Genomic DNA, 21,856 nt, shown 5'->3' with positions numbered 1-21,856 from the left:
GGTTAGGCTTCAATGTGTGAGTGACTCGACTTGAAAGTTGGCAGGCATCACTACTAGTGACCGCCCGATCGGCCGCGGTACATCACAGTCATGAACTGAGTCACCAAGTTGCCGCACCGGCTGAGTAGGCGGGCTCTGAGTCACTTTGAACGGTCGGGGCGCGCGCGCGCGGGCCCGGCCGGCGGGCGGCCGGGCGGCGGCCGGTTGCCGGCCCGGTCAAGTTGCAAATCGAGTCGGACGGACGGTCCTGGCGCGGGCCGGGCGGCCGCCGGGCGCGGCGCGGGGCCGCGGGACTCAGGGCCTGAGGGCCCGGGCCGGGGGGCCCGGCCGGGGCGTCTGCCGGGGGGCCCGGGCAGTGCTGCGGTAGCCGCGCTGCTGACACCACCCACCCCAGTTGGGTATTAGAGACATTTTGCCTGTATCTGAAGCTCCCCTCCCTTGACTATCGTGCGGTGTAACTGGGGGTGGGGTGATAAAAGGGTTGGGAACAGTACAGGGGGTAGTCAGAAATGAGGAAAGTGGAGGGGCAGACGATGTAGAGGAGGAGCGGACAAGGGTATAAGGGTAGAAGGGTAGGAGGAGGAGGATTGGAAGGAGGAGAGAGGAGGAGGAAGAAGAAGCAGGATCACACCAGGACATATATACTAGGGATGAGGTAGAGGGCGAGAGCGACGAAGGGAGGAAGAGGGAGAAGTGTAGCGGTTAGCAGGTTGAGGAAGTGGTAGTGATGGAGGAGGCATCAGAACGCTAAACGCTAATCTATCATGAAATCTGTGGTAGCGGTATTGAATGATCTCATGTTGGGGTAGATGTTTCACAACGAGTTGACGAATGGCTGGGCATGGGAAGGAAGGACGTGATGGAGTCAGGAGCCGCACCAGAATGAAAAAAGTTAGGGAGAAGTAGCATCGGCCTTTAGGATTCTGATGTTCAGAGGAAGCAGTATACACGCGAGATATACAAGAATGGTCTCATGAGCCAATCAGTGAGGGTTTAGGTCAGGTCTGTACAACGTGACGTGCAATATCCCAAGGAGCCAACTTTTGGCTGCGTCAATGTATATCGTCAAGCATAACTGAACAATTTTTTAATCAGGATGAAGGAGAAAAGCAAGTCCATCGCTGTACTAGACAGGGAGGGAGGGTTGTCTCAATCAGAGTTTCTGGACCTTTCGAATCGCAACAACCTCTTCACCAACGTCAGCATTTCATGCTTGCAGGCCGTGCGAGAACTTCAGTTCTCCGGAAGGTGACGTCGATGCGCATCGATGTCAAGAGCTGATCTCATGCAGGTTCGATGAAGCACAAGTGATCATCGAGAAAGTAGTGGGAGATACCAACAGCCAGAGCGAGAAGCTGATAGGTTTCATCCTTCTGAGTGAACTTCTCAACAAGTGGGGGTCCTGCATGCCATCTTACACCATCGACGTGATGGAGAGAGCTTCTTTCTACGCCGATCAAGCTGTTGCTCTGTGTGAAGACATGATCTCCAATCATATGGCTTCTGAGTTCAACGACATCAACGAGATCCTGTGTAGTGCCCTGTACTGGAAATCCTTGAACCTTGCGTCGGTTGGTAGATTGGGAGGATGCGAGAGGTGGTCAACGAAGATAGCATTCGAGGAAGCCGAAAAGACATTCTTTCACATGTCTGCCATTTGGAAGTCATCTCGAAACAATGATTTGCGTCATATCCAAGGGTCCAAGAGTTTTGTGAGTCTTTCCTTCTTGTGCGACGCTTTCTGACACCATGAATGTTAGGTCAAAGGAGTCATTTTGTTTTGCAGAGCAATTGCTGTTGAGAAAGGATATCTGCAGTCTTCAGGTGATATTTACAGGATCATACCTGTGGAAAGCTTGTCGTAGTTTAACTCATGACGTGGATAGATTGCGATGGAAAGACATCGGATGTGTTGAAGAAAGAATCGCTTGCTCAGTGAGACATTACATGAAGATCTTTGATGTATGTTGGAGTCACTCTGATCTCTAGATTCAAGTCAGCGTATGAGTCATTCTTCTCGATTTACGGCAGCCTGCACAACCAGGTTATTGTTGTCGAAGCTGTAACTCTGTCGTAGTGAAGTTGCATTCTGCAGACTGTCAAGGCAATCACAATGATATGCGTTTGTTGCAAGATGTGTGGAGACAGAGTCGAGGTACTTTCTTTGTCTTCTCTCCTACTTCATCTCTAATGGTCGAAATCGTCAGGCGTTGCGATGGAGTGAAGAGGAAGTCAAGGCTAGGATCAAGCTGCATGGGGAATGGCATCCTAGAACCAAAGTTCGTCCCTTGTTGTATCTTTCTCTCCGCTTTTCCGCTTACTTATGCTCCCCTCCCTTCCGTTTCCTGACAATGCTGCTGCTTGCGGTGTAGATGGCAAAGGAAAATCTTCAAGAGCTGAAGGGTGGAATCGAGGACACCACCTCGGTGCTGGAGGTAAGAGAATACGAGGACGAGATCTGGTGAAGCAGCGTGGGGGGAGATAGAGGAGGATGTAAGATGAAGCTGAGTCAGGACGTGGGAGGGGTATGCTTAGTGGAATGATGTTGGTTGAGGGGAAGAAGGTAGTTACTAAAGGGGCGAAAGAGACTCGAATGATTCTATGGTAGTGCAAGGGGGTAAGGCGTGCAAGAACTAGGAAGGAGAAGGAGATGGGACCGAGGACGCAGAGTGGTGGCAAGGAGAAGAGGACATGATAGCTGACTGTCTTCGACGTAGGATGTGGACGATTTGTCAGCTCAAGATTTCCCGGCGGAGCGGATGACGTTGGAGATCGGTGAGTGAGGAGGTGAAGGTCGAGGGAGGGAGGAAGGGAGGGTGAAGGGATGTGGAGCTGGGAGGGGGAGCGAGAGAAGAGGCAGAGAGGAGCGGGTAAGAGGGAGGCTGCTGCTAAGAGAGAGTCAGATCCTTTCAAACTCGAGGACGTGGAGACTTTGACGTCCGCAATGCGCATGTTCGCGGACATGGGGTTGGTTGAAAGGTTCAACGTAAGACCAGCTCACTCTGTTGATCAACGAGGAATCACTTATTTCATCTCAGATCCCACGTCACAACCTTGCAAGATTCGTGCTTGCCGTCAAGAACTCGTGAGGGCTCTTTCGCATCCCCCCACCTCCATGTGACTCTCGTCCGCAGATACTTTGACGTCAACCCGTTTCACAACTGGAGACACGCCTGGTCGGTCTCGCTCGCCTCCTTCAAAATCATGACAGAAACGTCTGCATCTCGGTATCCTGCCCCTGCCCCTGCCCCTGCCCCTGCCCCTGCCCCTGCCCCTGCCCCTGCCCCTGCCCCTGCCCCTGCCCCTGCCCCTGCCCCTGCCCCTGCTCCTGCTGCTGATCCATGCTTTCCTTCCTGCTCCTGCTCCTGCTCCTGCTCCTGCCTCGACTCTTTTTACTGATCCACATGTTCATCTCTTAATTTTTATTTGTGACAGATTGCTGCATCCAACGGAGAAGATTGCGACGCTGATCACTTGTCTCTGTCACGACGTGTATCATCCGGGGGTCAACAGTGACTTCCTGATCAAGAGCGCAGCTCCCATGGCGCTAGAGTTTCCTGCTCCCAATGTGAAGACGGCAGAGTTGGTTGCGGTTGCGAGCTGACGCCAAGTTTGACTCAGGTGTTAGAACACATGCATTGGAACTCGACGAAGAAACTCCTGCAGGCAAGTTGTGACTGCGACATCTTGCTCAATGCAAGCGAAGATGAGAAACAAACTGTGAGTGCACATGAGATCGACTTGAACGTCTGCTCACGTGTTCACGACTTCTCACATGACATGCCTTGCCTCACTCAGGTGTTGGACTTGGTGCATGAGGGGATCATGGCGACGGACATGCACACTCATCAGCGAGTCGTCGATGGCCTCTCAAGGAGGATAGAAGCTGCAGAGGTGAGTACCCCAGCTCGCGCTCAACTCCCCCCTCCTCCTCGCCCTCTCCTTGGCCCTGCCTTCTTTCCCTTGCACTCTAGCTCCTTCCCTCGTGCCCTCCTTCACTTCTTCCCTCGTGCCCTCGTTGTTCTGTCTCTCTTCTCCACGACTCAAGCTTGTCTCCTCGATCCACCTCTCTCCTTTACATCTTGTTGAATGCAAGTCCCGACAGGGCAAGAAGGCGATGAATGTAGCAAGTCCTGCTGAAGCAGCGTATGACGCAAACGAGCCGGAGGATCGACGGGAGCTGATGAGGGTTAGATTCAGAATGAGTGGGAGGGAGAGGAGGGGAAACGGGGGGGGCGGGGGGGATGGGAGGCAAGGGGAGGAGGAGGCGGGTGCAGGGTGGGCAGGAGCTAATACTGCAAGCAGGCGATAGTGCATGCGTCTGATCTCTCGGGCCAGTCTCTCCCCAAGGAAGTAGCGTACACCTTTGGAAGAGGAGTAAGACTGTTCCTCTCCTCTCTGCCTCCTTCCTGTGCCCACCCCCCACCTCCTTTTCTTCTCCACCGCTACGTTCTCTCCTTTCTCTCACTTTCCTTCTCACGAATTGTGCAGGTGCTGGAAGAGTTTCACAATCAATCGATGCGAGAACGCATGGAAAGTCTGCCGGAGACAGCTTTTATGAAGGTATTCATCATCATCATCATCATCATCATCATCATCATCATCTCCTCCTCCTCCTCCTCCTCCTCTGCCTGTTGCTCTCTCTTCTCTGTTGTCCAGAATCGAACCTGGAGGAGGAGAATCATTAATCACGCGAGCAGGGTCTGCATGAGCCGCTGGCACAGGCGAAAGCGCAGCTCGGATTCCTGCACTACGTAAGCGACGAGAGGAACGAGAGGGCAGGAAGGAGCGAGGGGGGAAGAAGGAAGAAAGCGGAAGGGAGAGGGGAAAGTTCATGAGCGAGGGCAGGAGGAGAAGTGGGAGGATGAGGGACGTGAAGTGGAGGGTACAAACGTCTTAAACTATTCTCAGGTCCTACAACCTCTATGGAAGAGAATTTCTACCTTGTTCCCAGAGCTCGAGGCGCAGTACCATCGCGTTGTTGAGCGACTAGAGGAGATAGACTTCGAGAACCTGGAGAGTTGGCCCGGAAGGCATGATGGGCTAAAGATATAACTCCTGTCTTGTTATTCTTTTAATACTTGTGTACATATGGACATGTTTGAAGTCAAGCCTCAGTAAATGATTTCTTAACCTTTTTTCTGCACTTCGCTGCTTCCTCCCTCCTCCCCTTTCTTCTGTAACTCTTTCCCTCTTCCTCCTCTTCCTCTTCCTCTTCCTCTTCCTCTTCCTCGTCTTCGTCTTAGTCTTCGCCTTCGTCTTCGTCTTCGTCTTCGTCTTCGTCTTCGTCTTCGTTTTGTCTTCCTCTTCCTTTGCCTCTTCCTCTTCCTTTGCCTCTGCCTCTCCCCCGCTCTCTCGCACCTTTGTCTCACCCCTTCTCTCCCCACCCCTTCCCTTGCTCATTCGCCATCTCCGCACCAGGTGATTTTTTCTCCTCCTCTACCGCAATCACTGCATAACAGGAGGGGGCCTGAGCAAGACGCTCATCTCCTGCCCACACAAGTTCTCTTCCTCACCGCAAAGTTTTCTTCTGGTGAGAGACGAAGGCGGGAGGAGGAGGAACCATCGTTTCCTGAGAAGCCTTCACTTTGCTGGCGGCTACATCAGGTGCCTTCATGCTTTGCAGAAGCTGCCATGCTCGATCCGAGTGCCTGCGAAAGCAGCAATGAGTTTCAGGAGGAGGAGACAAGGAGGCACGGAGAGCAAGCGACATACCCGATCTTCTTGAAGACATCTGTGATGTCCCGCCCTCGATTTCTCCGGAGAACCTCACTCCCTCCTGGGTGCTCCACCGCCCATGCTCCGACGTTGTACGCTTCTCCTTCGAACAACACCAAGATGTCTGAACTGTCTTGCCCTCCTCCTCCTCCTCCTCCTCCTCCTCCTCCTCCTCCTCCTCCCTCCTCCCTCCCTCGCTCACCCCTACCATGCCCCTCCATTTTACTTGGGGGCGTAGTCAGGGCAAAGGGGACCAGGATAAAACGGACAAGGGGGTGGAATTGCTAGGAGCGGGATCGGGAGGACGGGGGTTGGATGGGGAGGAGGACGAAGGAGCAGGAGGAGGAAGAGTGGGGGTCGGGGCCGTTGGGGCGTAGAGTGTGATGGGTATGAGGGAGAGAGAGAAGCTGGTGGTTTATTGTACAGATTGAAGAAGCTCTACCACGAGAACAACCCTCCTTTCCGACTCTGCTGTGCGCTGACGGCTGAGACCTGCCAAGTTATTCATTCGCATTTCATGCATCCTGCCCCTGCTCCTTCTCCTGCCCCTACCCCTGCTCCTGCTCCTGCTCCTGCTCCTGCTCCTGCTCCTGCTCCTGCTCCCTGCTCCTGCTCCTGCTCCCTGCTCCTGCTCCTGCTCCTGCTCCTGCTCCTGCTCTTCTTCTACATGCTCCTGCTCCTGCTCCTCTACATGTTCCTGCTCCCCCTGTTCCCTCCTGCCCCCCCCCCCCCACAGCAAGTTTCGTCTCCTCCTGCTCTTCCACCCGCTCTGTTTGCGTCTCACCGTCCCTCGCACGATAACGATGTCTTCGATCACGCTGCTTTCTGCTTTCTTGATCGAAACCTTGACACTAGCGCCCTCCTCTCCTCTTATAAGATTCCCACACAAGTCAAGATTCACCCCTGCAAGCTCCTCTTCATGCCAGGTTTAGGAAGAGAGAAGAGAAGAGTGAGGAGACGAGGGAAGAGGAGAGATGAGAGAAAGGAGGAGAGGGGAAAGTAGAGTAGGGTAGGGTAGAGAAGAGTAGATTAAAGCAGAGGAGAGGAGAGGAGAGGAGAGGAGAGGAGAGGAGAGGAGAGGAGAGAGGAGGAATGGAGTGAAAGCATGGAGTGAAAAGTACAGCTCGGAATGAAAAAATGGCGAAATGCAGGAGAGAGGAGAGAGGGAGTCACGAGACGCGACAAGAGGGTGAAAGACGAACCAACTGGGGTCCCGTCGACTTGCAGCACGCGGTCACCTTGAGCAGCCAGTCTCAGCCAACCGGAGGGCGAGAGCAGCAAGGTTCCTTGACTCACCCACGGAGAACTTGTTGCTGCGATGGGCAGGACCGTCCTCGATCACATCCTCCACCACTATCGCATCGTCCTCCCTCGACGCCTCAAGCTCCACCATGGCCTGACCTAGCTGCTTCCGAAGATTGTCCACGTCAGGGTCGTTGGACGCCCCGATCTCTTGCATCTCCTGCTGAGTGTGAGGAGGAGGGGGCGAGGAGGCATGCCGAACCTGTCCTGCCGTCTCTCCAGACTCCACAAGGAACTCAAGCTTCCGTTGGAGCTTGTTGACCGCATTCTGAGCGCTGCGAGAGCGGATGTCGAGCACAAGACCGATGCCAGCAATGGAGGGTTGGCTAACAGTGATGCCCTTAGCAGCGAGATAGCTCAGCATGCTCGGAAGCAACTTAAACTGGTCAAGAGAACGAGATCATGTCCTCAGATTCACACTGGTAGGACACGTGCGTCAGAATGATTTAGAGAACATGTAGGGGTTTCATTATGAGAGTATTTTCTCCTCAAACATATGCCCTCATGCTTTGCTTTGACAATCATCTGACCTGCATGCCCGCTCAAGGCGAATCATATCAGAGGAACTTCTGCATTCTACCCTCATCTTCTCCATCCTCTTCCTCTTCCTTACGCTTCCTTACACTGCTTATCACTCCTCGCCCTGCTCTTACCCGACTAAAAGTGGCCCTCCTCGTTCTACGTTCTTGCCCTCCTCTTCCTCGGCTACCGACCTCAACTCGTCTCTTCCTGCATTACGTAGACTACCCCACCCAACTATGATTCCTTCCCATTCAATGACCCCTATTACCCGCCTCGATTTCCTTGTATTATCCCTACAATTCCAGTATTCACCTAATGAAGTACCACCCCAACCCCCTTGTTTCTGAGAAAAGTTTCATCACCCTCATTCATACTGTTGCCGCTGCCATGGCAAGCACGAGCTCATAGGCGGGGAAGAATGTTTGGAGGAGAATGCGGAGGCGGGAGGAGGCGGGAGGAGGCGGGAGGGGAGGAGGGGAGAAAGAGGGAGGAAAGGGAGGAGATGATACAAGGAGAGAGAGAGGCAGGAGAGCAGAAGGTGCAGGAGGAGGAAGAGCCAGATTGTATGCTATGTACATGTCACAAAGAGGACACGGTAGGCAGGAAGATCACAAAATGATGAGCATTTACAACAATCAAAAGTAGAGAAAGTCAAGGATAGAGGAATTAATGTGTTTGATACCTTCATACCGATCCTGGACTCCCTCGTGGTTGTTATGGGAGTTAACGGTCACTGTTGAGGAGATACAATGGGGGTCAACCTTGAATCCACAGCGCTAACACCTCTAGTGACACTGGACAAAGGTCGATATCGAGACAAGATGGGAAGAGACGACAGAAGGAGAAGCGATGATCGGTGAACAAATGTATCCTGTCTGAAAACTTCTCACCATGCTTTCCAGGGAACGAGACAGAAGCAGAGGAAGAGATCGGAGCAGGGAGCGCGACAGGAGCAGGGACAGGGACAGGGACAGGGACAGGGACAGGGACAGGGACAGGGACAGGGACAGGGACAGGGACAGGGACAGGGACAGGGACTCAAAAAAGCTTCACAAAATGGCAGAGTAAGCTTTACAGCTTGCAAGGTACAATTAGTCTCTAATCCGTTGCTGTAGGACCAGAGAGGAAAAGATGAATCGTCGTCTTGCCAAGAAGTAGATTGCTTGCTGTGTAAAGAAAACGATTCTAACTTGAACAATGCAAGGGCTCTTAAACGGTTGAAGGAAGAAGAAAGAAATACAATCTGCGGGTATTTCCTCATACGACTTGATGTGCGTTGTTAAGATTGTTTGTGTGCCATTAGCTACACGGATGAAAACAATCGCTTTGGAGATAGCAACATCACACAGCAGTTTCGTTGGCACAAGAAGGAAGAAACTGTCCAGACCTCGCGTGATCACAGATACAAGCCTTACGAGCAGATGTCAGAGAGAGAACGTCGTCGCCATGAGGATGAGAGGAAGCGAATGATCGAAGATGAAGTGCAAAAGGTGACCCATTGACCCTCTTGACTTCTTCTTAGTTGTTGACAGGTGAAGCAAAGGCGAGAAGAAAGAGAGCGAGAGCAGGCATGGCTGGAAGAAGAGAAGGCGAGAATGCAGAGGCAGCAAGAAGACCAGCAACATGCTGAATGGGAGAGAAACGCGGATAAGTTTCACTTGGAGCAAGCGAAGATCCGTTCAAAGATTCGGCTCAAGGAAGGTCGCGCAAGACCCATTGACATCTTGGCAAAGAATCTCATCGAAGACAACATGGAGGTGAGATCCCATCGACCACCACAGGCATTCTTGACTTCCTCCGCAGGTCGAAATGACGGAGCCGTACAAGCTTTTCAAAGGCCTTCAGGTTGGATCCTTTCGCTCCCTCTAACCCCCCTCTGAATCGTTTCGCGCCCTCGCGTCCGTCTCATCTGTTGATCAGAGTCATCTTCCTTCACTCCTCGTCTCACTCCGTTCACACACAGATTGCTGCTCTGGAGGAGCTAGAGAGGGACATAGAAATGTATCGCAATCTCGACATGGAGAACGTATTGTTCTGGGAGTGCATGACTACGGTGTGCGAGGATGAGCTTCAGGTAAGTCCTCCCTCACTTCTTTCTTGTCCTCAACTCACTTTTCCTTCAGGATGCTCGTCGTCAAGCAGCATGGGCAGCCGAGGGAAGGAGCGGGCATTATCTCGACGGCGTCCATGCTGCTGTGCATGCTGACATTGTTAAGATGTTCCAAGGCAAAAGCAGGAGGGAGCTGGAAGAGCAGGAGAAGGAGATCAAGGACATGCTGGAGGGTGACTCGGCTTCCGACACGGAGTTCTGGGAAACTTGTCTGAGGAGGATCGTGGTCGCCAAGGCCAAGGCGACGCTCAAGGAGATCCATCAGTCGATCCTCCGTCGGCGTCTCAGCGCCCTCGAGTCGCAGGTTCATACTGTGGCTCTTAAGCCGGCAGGTCCAAGGATGGAGGAGAAGGTGAGAGACGAGGAATGATGCTGGGATGATGATGAAAGGTGCTGCTGTGCAGGAGAGTTCGAAGGAGGATGACAAGGAGGAGGCTGCAAGCGAAGGAGAGGAGAGCGACAACCAAGGAAGCTTCAGGTGTTGCTACTTTCTGTTCCCTTTTTCAATGACAGGGTTCGTCAGTCCTGTCTTGGATCGGTCTTACCGCGGTGATGATGGTAAGATGCAAGAAAACGAGACAGCCAGACTGACTTTTCTTCCAGCGGTCGACGAGGCAGAAGACAAGCAGCAAATTGAGCAGAAGCGCAAGGTTTTCCTGCTCGGCGATCATCACAATCGTCATGATGCTGCAGGCTGTCTTGGAGGCGGAGACGAACAAGTTCAGAGAAGTCAAGAGCAGGAGCATGGAGGATCAGGTGTTGCAGATTCACCAAAGTGCAAACGGTGTGACTACTGCCCGCAGCTCTATGACTCGATGGACAAGACACTCGAAGAGGATGAGGCGGTCTTCACTGATGAGATCTCCCTCGACAATCAAGTCAGGCTCTCATGATTTCTCCCACGTCATCTCATGTGTAAGTCGACCAGGTCTACTCTTGGCATGATAAGTACCGTCCTCGCAAACCGAGATTCTTCAACCGCGTTCACACCGGCTACGAGTGGAACAAGTACAACCAGGTTCGTCTGTCCTCTTTGCTCATCTTCTCTTCCCTTTGTCCTCCTCCTCTCCACTTTGCGCGTCCTCGTCTTGCTGTACTCGATTCTCACCTCTCCAACAGACTCATTACGATCAAGACAATCCTCCACCAAAGATCGTTCAAGTAAGCCTTGACGTCTCTTGACTTGTAGGCTGCTCTCTAAACTCGCGGCAGGGCTACAAGTTCAACATCTTCTATCCTGATCTCATCGACAAGACCAAGACTCCGGTCTTCAAGCTCGAGGCCGACAACAACCCGGAGACCAAGATCCTTCGCTTCTCGGCCGGCCCCCCCTACGAGGACTTGGCGTGCGTTGATTTCTCTGTGATCGAATGTCTTCCTCATCCTTCCCCGCAGTTTTCGCATTGTGAACAAGGAGTGGGAGTTCTCGCACAAGAAAGGCTTCAAGTGCACTTTCGACAGGTGACTTCCTACCGTCTCTTGCGATCTGACCTGCTCTGCAGAGGAATTCTTCACCTCTACTTCAACTTCAAGCGCTATCGGTACAGACGTTAGTCCTCCACCTGCCCGGCGCGTCTTCGAAAGTTTTGGAACGGTTGAACGTCAGTGGCCATGGGCTGGACTCCCGCCATCTACTGAGTCGGTTCTGGTTTGAATTCAGTGACTCTGAATAAGTAAAGAGGCCCGCGTGGTCGCTGCCTGCAGATTTACTCGAAGTGCCAACATGCCCGGGGCCTGGGCCGCCGAGTAAAATTGTTAACTTGGGGTCACGGTGACTCCCGCGCCCCGGCCCGGGCCGTTATCTGTGTTGGTTCAGTACTACACTACTTGACTAAACCCTCTGGTTTAGCTCAACAAGATTTAGTTTGTCGTTCGAACGCGGACCTTGACTACCGTTATCCTACTAAAGGGGCAACGGGGGGGTAGTGGTGTAGCCAGGTGGGGGTTGAAGGGGGTGGTATTAGAAACAAGATTGGCCTCTCTAGCCTTCCAGCGTAAGGTAGAGATTTTGAGTCTCTTGCCATAATGCCAGAAGGATATGTGCCATACTCAGGAGAAAGCGGTCACGCAGTCAGCCTAGAAACGACAAGACTGGAATTGCAGGGGGTGGGGTCATTGGCTACTGCTCAAACATGTACGGAGGTAGCGCAAGTGGACGAGATGCGGTAATGGAGTCAGGAATCGGTAAGCGAGACGATGACAATGCTCACGAAATCGATGATGATGCTCTTGATGATGTTCATCCTATAGCAGCGATGAGGATGGTGATTGAAAAGGTATTTACGATCACCAAGGTGAAGTAGACCAGGGTGTGAGTAGACGAGGTGGCTTGCTTTTTTGTTTGCAACAAAGATGATGTTTCACGGTGCTTTGAAGATATGAGATTCAAAAGCTTGTAGCTTGACGTTTCTTTTGTGGAGGTGGGAGGTTGGGCATAGCAATGAGAAGGATGCTTGTAACAAATTTACAAAATGAAATGAAGGCCTCTGAGATAGTTTGCAAAAGATTCCTTTTGTTCTAACTGCTTGAGAACACAGTAACGACTTTGAGATAGATAAGGTTGTTAATAGGTTGATGTTCGATGTGAGTGTGCTGTTGTTTTGTTACCCAATAATGCCACCAGATTTCAATCATCCTCATAAGACAACATGGCGAATCAAAATGTTTTGTGAATGGGATCTAGAGATGTTTTCTTACTCTTCTTCCTCATGTTGCAGTACAAGCGGGAGTAGGTATTTCTTTCAGCAGGAGAACGATGGATCGGTATACGTCAAGACTATCGTGAGCGGAGGATCCGCAGAACGCGAGGGATCTGTGAGAGTTGGCGACATGATTCTTGCCGTGGATGACAGAGATGTTGGCATGCGCTTCTTGTCCCAGCTCTTCATTGATCTCCTTTTCAGGTCATCGGCGAACCTCTCTCAACATTGCGAGGCCTCATCCTCGGACCCCAGGGCTCACGAGTGCGGTTGACTTTCGAGAGGAGAGAAGGGTCAGAGAACTACCGCTATGAAAGCACTCTGATACGCGGAACTGCCGAGTATCTCAACGGAATCTCGCCGACGCGATCAATGGATGATGATATTGATGATGTTGAAATGCTGTTGTGCTGAGAAGCTCTTCTGAAACTCATCTCAGGCAAGGTTGCAACTCCGACAAGCGCTGGCTCAATGCTCGCAAGGTAGAGAAGAACTTGACAAGTTGAGGAAGATGCTGCAACAGGTTGTCCTCCTCCTTTTCCTTTTTGTTTGTTCTCTGACGATCATGTGCGATCTCGTTGGAACAGGAGCGCGAGAGCGCGCAGAGACGTGAGGAGGAGATCGAAGCGCTACAGGGAGCGAACGCAGAAGAAATAGCAAACCTCAGTGAAACTCTTCGTAAAGCAGAGCAGGTGCAGCGACGCTAAGAAACGCTGATTGACTCCTCTGATGATGCTGAAGGCGAGAAGAGAATCCGAGATCCAGCTGCATCCTCTGCAGCAGCGAGAAACTGAGCTCGCCGAGGAAATGAACAGGCAGAAGGAGAAAGAGCGTCTGAGGAAGGTAAAGTCGCTCTGCTAGCTCGTGGCCTGGCAACTGACGCTTGCTTGTTTGCAGGAGTACATAGAGGTCGTCTTGATTGCACCTTGCTGAAAGATGCCTGACTGCTACACCCGTTGCTTCAGGAACTCAAAAAACGGCACGAGGAAGAGAAGAACCGCCTGGAGCAGTTGTTTCTCAAAGAGCAAGCTGGGAGGCGTGAAGATCAGGTAGGATGTCAGTCGAGATTCGATTTGTTGATCGGATCGCAGGTTCTGAGACTGAGCGCGGAGAGCAACTTGTCAAAGATTCAAACCGAGCTGTCAAGGCTCCGAGAGTACGAGCTTGTAATTCACACACATAGTCGTGCTCAGCATAACATGACCGCTATCGCAGGCAAGAAAAGAGCTTGAAGAAGAATGCAAAGCCAAGATCGACGACGAGAACTCGAGAATGAAAGAAATCTTTCAAGTTTCAGATCAGATGCGAATGACGCTTCGTGACATCGAGTTGAAGATGAGCAGAGCATACGCTGACTACTTCAACATCGCCCCGTACGACTTGCTTCTCAGCTCGATTGCGATAACAAGGTTGCAGGTACGAGTCTGCTGTGGAGAACGAGGCCGAAGAGGCAGAAGACTTGTTCCTTGCTTAGTGCTTTCAAATATTCATGTATGACATAATCATTAGCGGAAAATACAGTACAAATAGAAAAGAATAAGAATGGCTGGATGCGGCGGAAAGGCCATATCCTAAACGAGATCGCAGAGCTTCAATCCTGTTATCACATGCCGAACGTAGTTTACACCTGCTCACCATCATGACCTTCGGCCTGACCAGCACGTGAACTTACACTTGATCTTGACAGCCTGAGTTGAGCTGATCGCACTGCACGGCATAACTGAGGGGGTTCAGCAGAGTCTGAGGCAGACGCGCCAACAGCGTCAGCACTCGAGTCGCCTCGTCTGTCCTTGTCGCTCACCTTGGGGTCTCCCATCTTCACAGGACTCCCTAGGCATGGACGAGTCTCCTTGCAGCCTCCCAAGCGACAGTACTGGGCGAGGGCCTGCAGAAGCTTCAGCTCTAGTCCAGCAGATTGCCGAGCATGTGCCCACGTTCAAGCCAACAGGGTCATGCGCGAGGTCTCCTAACGCCGTGCAGTTCCACATGCGCATGAGATGAGCGTTGTTGAGAACGCAGTAGCCGCAGCACTGGTCCTTCACCTAAGGCTGACGTTAGAGCCGCTTCTAGCTTGTGCCTCTCCCCTACAGGGTTTGTGTCCGTCACGTTCTCGCACTGAGCGTCAGCATTCGGCAGCGGCAGCCCGAACCTGTCAAGGACGTCACGGCAAAGCGTCTGCCCCTCATCTCCCCACCTGTCCACCAAGTCGCACTCGCTCAAGATCCAGGGGTTCGAGGAAGGAGCGTAAACCGTCTCCGTCACTGATCCGAGAGACACTGTTCCCAGCTCATACTCCAGCTGAGAAGGGCAATACCATTGTCTCGTCTGCTAGAAACTTCAGTCTCTCAGCTTCAGCATCAGGATTTCTCACGTTGTAGAGAGTGGTTGGTATCCCCCCAAACTGACTAGTTTGGATCATGTTCCACCAATTGACCTGCATGGCTTCACACGAGGCAAGTACAGCTGAGGCCTTCACCGGCCAGTTGGGGTTCTGCTGCAGTTGTATACATGTACCTAAGGTACCTGCAGAAATTTTCTCATCAAGATCAACCAAAAAAGCGATGAAAAGCTACATGTGAAGTGATCTTCAGGGCCGTTGCAGGGTTGCAAGTTCTTGGTGCCACCATAGCACGTGTAGACGAAGTACGGAGGAGTGACCTGCCTCAAGGTCATCGTACAAATAGAAGGTTGTCCTCTTACCCAGTTCTGCCAGCTATGTACAAGTCAGTCACGAAGCATCAAGACAGTCAACAGCTCCTCACATAAGGCGGCATTGCTGGTTGAGGAAACTCTGTGCCAGGTTGACGTACACGCTCAGATCCGAGACTGAGAGCTTTGTTCTTGCTGCTGTCGCCTGTAGACATTCTCATATTTTCATCCTCCCGCTCTCTCACACCTTGGCTTGCACTTCGCTCTCGTTGCTCACGCATGCTCGGTACTCCACCGCCTTGATGAACAAGTTTGTGCACTGACCGATGGTCGGTGGCTCTACCAGAGCAGACAAGCATCGCCTGCCACTTCCTGCCCTCCTGCTCCCTTGGTTGAGTAGAGGCACTACCCTCTCACCTCCTTACCTGCCGCCAGCTTCAGCCAGCAGAGGGTAGGTGGTCAGCAGCAGCACGAGCAGACGTCCGATCTTCTTGCTCGCCGCGAGCATTTCAAGGGGGATGAAGGTGTCAGCAATGGCTGAAGATCATCGCAGGTTGGTCAACTCTGTCCTTGTCTGCCTGTGATCATGGTGAGACGAGCGGATAGCGTTATCATCCCCTCAATTCCTCAGAGCATCACGAAAATGCCGGCATGAACATCATGAGCCATCCAGGCTGCCTGCTTCTCCCTCCCTCCCTCCCTCCCTCCCTCCCTCCCTCCCTCTCTCCCTCCCTCCCTCTCTCCCTCCCTCCCATGAACGTTAGCCACAGGCTCCCGTTGTCCCCCTCATCCCCTATCAGCTCCCGTTGTCCCCTCATCCCCTCATTGGCCGCTCATTGGCTACCATGGGGAAGGAGGAACCGGGGGCAGGCGGCATGGCGTGGGCGAAGTTCGGCAAGGAGGAATGGGGGAGGTACTTTGGACTGGTGCCGGACGAGCCGGCGCTACCTAGGAGGATCAAGGCGCTCATGGGCGCCTCCTGCCCCATCTGGAAAGGAAAGAAAGTTTGCGAGACCCACCTTCTCGTGCTGGTTCCTTCCACCCTCAACAGCAGGAGGATGTGCATGAACCTCATGGCGGAGGTGATGCAGGCGCCCAAGGAAGGGAACGCCTGCAGCATCAGATACTACTGGGACAAGATGAAGGCGCAGCGCGGGCTAGAGGGCCCCGAGGCCTGCTACTGGATCCTCATCGCAAAGGATATCCTTCCCAGGAGCACCAACAAGCTCTACCAGGACCAGCAGGCGCTGGCGCGAGCGCTGCAGGTGGAGCTGGTGCAGCCAGAGGACATCAAGCTCGTTCAGGGCGCGTCATACCTCCAGAACAGCCCGTACAAGATGCCGACGGCGTTGGAGATGGTGATCACTATGGTGCTATGGTACGCGAGCACAGGAGAGAGGCTGTTGAAGGAGACGAGCGAAGAGGAAGGGGGCAAGCAAAGCTGGACCAACACAAGATGCAGAGACGAGCTGCTTCATGGGTGTCCCATAGTTGTTGGAAGCTTTCGAGAGAGCGGCATGTGTGTGTACGACTATCACAGCTGCGGCACCGACGTCGGAGGAGGAGTGGTAGTCTGCATGAAGCTCGATGACATCAAAGAGCTCAAATGAAAGAATCCTTTAATACACAAACAACAGACTTACTAGTTACAGAGGGCTAGTCTGCCAATCCATGCCGCTCAACATCTTCCTCTTAGTCTTTGTTCTCGTTCTGCAAGCTCTCCTGGTAGAAAGGTGAGACATGTCGGGTATGTCGTCGCTCTACCTGAATTTCCTTGAGAATTTCCATGCAGCCAGCGAGTTTCGCCTCGAAAGAGTCCATCCTGCTCTCAATCTACAAAAGCTTCAGTCACCTTCCTCCTTCCTCCTCCTCGACGAATACCTTGGAAAGCGTGTCGTCTCCTTCATCCCCTCCGCTTAAGTGAAACGTCCTCTCCCTTCACACACATTCAGACTCTTCCTATTCCTCTTCGTCCCCCTCCTCTTCCTCCTCTGCTCACCTTGGCAGCCAGTCGAAATGCAAGGGACCTTTTGCTGGCCATACCTGTTTGCAGCAATCAGCAACTGAGCAAACAGATGAGGTGACATAAAGCGAGAAAAAGAGGAGGGGGAAGACGAGGGGGAGGAAGAAGAGGGAGGAACAAAGGGACAGGGACAGGGAGGAGAGAAGGATCAGTGAAAAGGAGGAGGGAAGGGCAGATGGGGGGAAAGAGCTTGAAGGGACCTGATTGTATACAAATTTCTCCTGGCCAGTAAGGTAGGAGGGTTGCTTCGACTTGATGTAGATCAGGAAGAAAAGGTACCATCTCGGGTTGTGCTCCTGCCGAATATGCTTCTCGAAGCCGCTACCGTTCTGATGAGGACGATCAATTGGAGGACGAAAAGATGAAAACTTGCAGAGAGATGGTGGGCAGGAGGTGGGTAGAAGAGTGAACGTAGTAGTGAGCTTGATCGAGAAGCAAGAGGAGGAGGATTTGAAGGAGTAGTATCAGGAGTAGTAGTAGTAGTAGTAGTAGTAGTAGTAGTAGTAGTAGTAGTAGGAGGAGGAGGAGGAGGAGGAGGAGGAGGAGGAGGAGTTGGAGGAGTTGGAGGAAGGAAATGGGAAGGGGAGGAGGAGGATCACAGAGCAGGAGAGGAGAGGAGTTTGACACGAACCTGGTCTATTCTGAACCTCTCAAGGTTGCAGATGAAGCAGGTCGACTTGAGGTCATTCTCAGCCGTTTCTCTCTCGTCTCTGAGACCACTGAAGGCGTCGATGACAATTCCAGTGATTATGGCGAGCAGAACGTAGATGAACAGCCACTGCAGAAACGCTTTTAGCTCCTCCTCCTCCTCCTCCTCCTCCTCCCTCAACCCTCTCCTTCACCCTCCCCTCCCTTCCTCTCCTTTTCCATCTTTCTCGCCTGGTAGAGCAAGTCCCATAGCAGTCGCAGGAGGAAGTAGCTGGGATAAGAGAAGGCGTCGACGATGTTGGTGGGAAACGTCGGGCTGGTGGTGACATCCCTTACTCCGTCTCCGCGCATGGCGATGAAGATGTAGGCTAGGAAGCACTGAAACATGTTAACACAGATGTAGTTCCCGTCGCCGTCCTGATGGATTTCTTCGAAGGTCAACATCCCGATGACCATCCAGATGTACATGAAGACAAGTCCGATGACGAACGTGTTTAACATTTCAAAGGCCTTGAACTTCATCGCATCCACGACAGTCTTGGAAGAGTTGAAGAAGAATACCTGTAACCACCGAAGTCAACCTTGAACCGATTTAGAAGGTGCTCGGAATCAGCGCCGGGGTGAGGGAGGAGAGGAGGACAGGGGAGCGGTGCAGAGGAGGAGGGAGGGAGGAAACAACCTCGAGAAAAGTGAAGGTGGTGAACAGAGGAGCATCAGAAATGACGGCTGCCAGGGCGAAGAGGAAGAAGAAGACTTCGTATATGAACGATCCGGAAGACATGACAATCAAGGCCAACTTGACGGCGCCACTGCGTCGGAACCTCCTCCTCCTCCTCTTCTTTTTCTTCTTTGTACCCTTCCCCTCCGCATCTCCAGAGGTCTCCTTCTCCTCCTCCCCCACCTCCCCCACCTCCTCCACGTCCTCCTGCGAGGTCTCGTTCTCCCCGCCCGAGTTCGAGATCTCGAGCTCCTGCATCTCCTGCATCTCCTGCTCCTCCTCCTGCTCCTCTTCAGTGTTCTGTCGCTCGATCACAATCATGGGAACGTGAGCGATGATGAAGGAAAGCAGCCGGATGGCACAGAGCACCAGGTTGACGATGCACATGTACTTGGCAACATCCTTGATCTGCGGGAGGACTTTGAAGTAGAAGTAGCTGTCGTTGTAGGTAGCAGTATCCACATCACTCGTGATGTTCTGGAAAATCTCGAACGATGTCAACCCGGACATGACGTGGTTGGGCGCGTAACTCCCAAGGACCATCACACCATGGAGAATCAGGACCCAAAAGTATGTCAGCTTGCAGATCAGGTCCCACTTGTTGATCGTGAACGAGAACGCCGTCTTCCTCAAGTTAGAGTGAAACTCCTCCTGCGCAACGATCTTACATGCGTTCTCGAGGAAGTTCTGATTCTTCTTGTCCGGATCCTCCCTTTCAGTGTCGTACATCTCAAGGAAGTCATCGTCCAGCGGCCCTCCCTCGATGCACTTGTCAGGCAGCTGGAAGAAGATCCTCTCCAATCGCCCTGCCCGCTGTATCTCCACGTATCCCGTCCTCTGCTCGAAGAACCTGGCGGCAGCAGGAGCCGTTACGAGCGCATCCTGTATGGTCCCTGTCCTGTCGTACTCCCTCACGAACTTGAGCACGAAGTAGTAGATGAGACCCTCCCGCACAATGTCTTCCTCCTCCACCCCGATCTTCTTCTCCCTCAGGTCGTAGCAGAAGTTCATTTGAGTCACCATGGCCGTCCACGAGACGGTTGTCAGCATCCTTTGAGGTATCACTTCCCCCTGCACTCCCTCCAGCAGCGCGTAGATGCAGGAGATCACCGACACCTTGAGCCGCGACCGGATCTGATTCTTGTCCGCCTCCGTCGCCTCGTCGGGGAACACACGGCTCATAGTAGAACTTCGTCTCTTGAGCAGGGGAGCGCTCATCTCTTTCTCCTCGAAGCGGATCTTGTGGAAGATCCGGTCGCAGAGGTCGAAGAAGTCGGCGGTTGCGATCGCCTCCTGGTTGTGGTAGTTGGGGCCGTGCATGGCGTCGGCGAGCATAAGGAAGCCGCGGATCGCTGCTTCTGCGAGGACAAAATCTCCCTTCTGAATCGCTTCCTTGAGCTCCTGCAGCCTTGGTAAGGACGTTGACAAAGTTTGGTGGAAGACGAGAGGGAGGAGAAAGAGGAGGAGAGGAAGGAAGAGGAGAAGAAGTAAAGGGGGTGTGGGGGAGGAGTGGAGTGGAGAAGGAGCGGAGAAGGATGGAAAGAAAGGGAGAAGAAGCAAAAGGAGCGAAGAGAGAGTTTGTAAGGCCGGAGTAGGAAACCACCGGCTCGAGAACGATCTGATATTTGACAACTTCTTCAAGAAAGTTGACCGAAGTTTTGTTGAGACTCTGTACCCTGAAAATGTCTTGCAGCTCCTGGTTCTGCCCCATACACAATCTTCTCATCATCTTCATCACCTGGAAGAGAAAAAACGATCAGCTCACTGACCGAATGTAGAAGCAAAAACAAACACACTCAGAGGAAGGGAGAAAGAAGAGGGAAGGGGTATAGTAACGACAGGTAGGAAGGGGTCATGTCTTCACCTCCGTGATGAGGAGCTGAGATTCTCCGAACGCATCAGCTAGTGCGCTCTTTGCCTTAGACCTCAGTCGCTTCTTTGACAGTGCTCGCTCTGCATCCTCCTGCTTCGCCTTCTTCCTTACCTCCTTGATCCCGTCTACAGCATCCTGAAAGATCTTGAAGATCTGACCGAACAGGTGCTGGCTGGAGGAGGAGGTCAAGGGCTTCGCGAACGTGTCCTGGACCTCCCGGTTGCCTCCATGCAGCAGCGCGTTGGCGAAGCACAAACACGAGTGGAGGATGGAGGTGTCGGTGGAGAAGGCAAGGAAGTGCATGATCACGTTGATCCCCCCGGCCTTGGCGACCCTGGCCTGCAGCTCCAAGTAGCTCTCGTCCTCTAGCATCTTGTCGTCGGGGTCGAGGTTGAGAAGCATGTCGTTGAAGCTCTTCTCCTGCTGATCCTCGTCCTGCGCCGCCGGGTTCATGTAGATGATAGCGCGAAGGACTTTGAGGCCGATGGTCTGAACTGAAGGCTCGCACGTCTTGGACGTAAGAATCCGGCAAAATTCCTGCACGACCTTGTAGTTTCCTCCCTTGCAAGTGATGTCGTGCACTATTGCCCTCGCAAAGTCCTTAATCGCATCAGCCTGCAGCAGTTCCGTCCTGCTGTCAAGTTGCAGCATGTTCGCGAGCACCTCGCAGTAGTTGCCCCACCCTTCCTGAAACTTCATCTCTTTGCTCTTGGGCTTCGTGTCCTCCTCCTCCTCTTCAGGGGGCAGGTCAAACTCCTCTCCGAGGATGCCGCGTTCATTTAGGAGGGTCAAGAGTTCCACGACATTCCTCGACTCTTCGAGCTTGTTGGTCTTGATGTACAGCTTGTTCAGCTGATTGAAGGACGACCTCAACTTCTCGTGGATCGTCTTGCAAACAGCATGCTTCAACACTTCTCTGTCGCAGATGTCAGCTCTCTTGAACAGCTCCTTCAGCACAGAGATGATGCTGGCAACATAATTGATGTGCGAAGAGATGTCAGAGCCGTGTGCGTCTTCCTTCACAGCCGTGATGTCTTCGGTGTCCGTTGTCGACTTGAGCCTTGTTATGAGGAACTCAACAGTGCGCAGAAATTCCTCCAAAAGACTGTTCTCATTGGTCTCCTGACCCACCTTCTGCAGCCCACCAAACTTCTGCGTTGTGCGATAATACTCTGACGGCCAGATCCTGGTGGAGCTCTGAATCTGCTTGATGGCGAAGATGTCGTACGAGGTAAGGTACGTCTCGTTAATGAGATGCATCCATCCATTCTTGACGAAGTGCAGCGTGTCAACCTCCACCATCTCTCGCTTCCCGTCCTCCCGCTTGTTCAGGTCGAGGAGGTTGGACAGGATGGTCTCAAAGGAGACCTCATGGATTATCCGAACCTTGTTCGCCACGTTCTTCCCTGTCGCACACAGCGCTAGGATCTCAAGACAGGCAACGTGGTACTTCAACAGACTACCCAGCTCCCTTCTGTGCTCTCCTTCTATCATAAGAGTTAACCTGTTTTTCCCATACCTCGAGTCCGTGGGCGAGAGCCAGCGGGACCCTCGGTAGTCGCAGGTCAGGTCGATCAGATCGTCCTTGTCCTCC

The 21,856-nt window shown here is 52.8% G+C and overlaps 7 protein-coding genes across 7 annotated transcripts; 4 read left to right on the top strand and 3 right to left on the bottom strand.

Annotated features, from left to right (window-relative positions):
- Positions 1-1,096: 1,096 nt before the first annotated feature.
- GUITHDRAFT_100830 (hypothetical protein) lies at positions 1,097-5,055 on the top strand (the record flags this gene model as incomplete). Its single annotated transcript, XM_005840787.1, has 20 exons — positions 1,097-1,248; positions 1,292-1,712; positions 1,761-1,824; positions 1,887-1,935; positions 1,990-2,044; positions 2,096-2,155; positions 2,208-2,279; positions 2,373-2,435; positions 2,718-2,775; positions 2,904-2,986; positions 3,039-3,085; positions 3,135-3,227; positions 3,436-3,568; positions 3,622-3,720; positions 3,799-3,894; positions 4,106-4,189; positions 4,306-4,377; positions 4,492-4,563; positions 4,701-4,754; positions 4,912-5,055. 20 exons carry the CDS (start codon positions 1,097-1,099, stop codon positions 5,053-5,055), a joined length of 1,971 nt encoding a protein of 656 aa, XP_005840844.1.
- A 1,101-nt stretch (positions 5,056-6,156) lies between these two features.
- GUITHDRAFT_132897 (hypothetical protein) lies at positions 6,157-7,384 on the bottom strand (the record flags this gene model as incomplete). The annotated part of the gene is made up of 4 exons (XM_005840786.1): positions 6,157-6,210; positions 6,503-6,621; positions 6,921-6,956; positions 7,015-7,384. 4 exons carry the CDS (start codon positions 7,382-7,384, stop codon positions 6,157-6,159), a joined length of 579 nt encoding a protein of 192 aa, XP_005840843.1.
- Positions 7,385-8,118: 734 nt separating this feature from the next.
- GUITHDRAFT_100828 (hypothetical protein) lies at positions 8,119-11,206 on the top strand (the record flags this gene model as incomplete). Its single annotated transcript, XM_005840785.1, has 21 exons — positions 8,119-8,137; positions 8,185-8,271; positions 8,332-8,398; positions 8,445-8,606; positions 8,658-8,696; positions 8,747-8,791; positions 8,846-9,032; positions 9,075-9,299; positions 9,346-9,387; positions 9,506-9,616; positions 9,666-10,004; positions 10,057-10,130; positions 10,176-10,210; positions 10,256-10,302; positions 10,346-10,408; positions 10,456-10,530; positions 10,581-10,670; positions 10,772-10,813; positions 10,865-10,998; positions 11,048-11,113; positions 11,155-11,206. The coding sequence occupies 21 exons, from the start codon at positions 8,119-8,121 to the stop codon at positions 11,204-11,206; spliced, it is 2,001 nt and encodes a 666-aa protein (XP_005840842.1).
- A 1,275-nt stretch (positions 11,207-12,481) lies between these two features.
- Positions 12,482-13,825, top strand: GUITHDRAFT_100827 (hypothetical protein; the record flags this gene model as incomplete). The annotated part of the gene is made up of 9 exons (XM_005840784.1): positions 12,482-12,555; positions 12,791-12,833; positions 12,939-13,043; positions 13,093-13,194; positions 13,249-13,260; positions 13,317-13,400; positions 13,443-13,517; positions 13,567-13,724; positions 13,768-13,825. 9 exons carry the CDS (start codon positions 12,482-12,484, stop codon positions 13,823-13,825), a joined length of 711 nt encoding a protein of 236 aa, XP_005840841.1.
- Positions 13,822-15,508, bottom strand: GUITHDRAFT_160953 (hypothetical protein; the record flags this gene model as incomplete). Its single annotated transcript, XM_005840783.1, has 13 exons — positions 13,822-13,978; positions 14,024-14,091; positions 14,153-14,236; positions 14,286-14,393; positions 14,440-14,500; positions 14,546-14,676; positions 14,723-14,785; positions 14,828-14,874; positions 14,925-15,009; positions 15,052-15,064; positions 15,114-15,205; positions 15,248-15,380; positions 15,426-15,508. 13 exons carry the CDS (start codon positions 15,506-15,508, stop codon positions 13,831-13,833), a joined length of 1,116 nt encoding a protein of 371 aa, XP_005840840.1. The 3' UTR covers positions 13,822-13,830.
- A 337-nt stretch (positions 15,509-15,845) lies between these two features.
- On the top strand, positions 15,846-16,610 carry GUITHDRAFT_100825 (hypothetical protein; the record flags this gene model as incomplete). The annotated part of the gene is made up of 1 exon (XM_005840782.1): positions 15,846-16,610. One exon carries the CDS (start codon positions 15,846-15,848, stop codon positions 16,608-16,610), a length of 765 nt encoding a protein of 254 aa, XP_005840839.1.
- Positions 16,603-18,035, bottom strand: GUITHDRAFT_150318 (hypothetical protein). Its single transcript, XM_005840781.1, has 7 exons — positions 17,903-18,035; positions 17,655-17,801; positions 17,224-17,352; positions 17,000-17,043; positions 16,882-16,936; positions 16,765-16,833; positions 16,603-16,722 (listed from the first exon to the last, which is right to left on the bottom strand). The coding sequence occupies exons 1-7, from the start codon at positions 18,020-18,022 to the stop codon at positions 16,693-16,695; spliced, it is 594 nt and encodes a 197-aa protein (XP_005840838.1). The 5' UTR covers positions 18,023-18,035; the 3' UTR covers positions 16,603-16,692.
- Between the last annotated feature and the right edge of the window lie 3,821 nt (positions 18,036-21,856).

Source organism: Guillardia theta (assembly GCF_000315625.1).
Source record: "Guillardia theta CCMP2712 unplaced genomic scaffold GUITHscaffold_5, whole genome shotgun sequence".
NCBI classification, from domain to species: Eukaryota; class Cryptophyceae; order Pyrenomonadales; family Geminigeraceae; genus Guillardia; species Guillardia theta.
The sequence above is the reverse complement of the archived record's forward strand: the minus strand, read 5'-3'. Positions and strand labels throughout refer to the sequence as shown.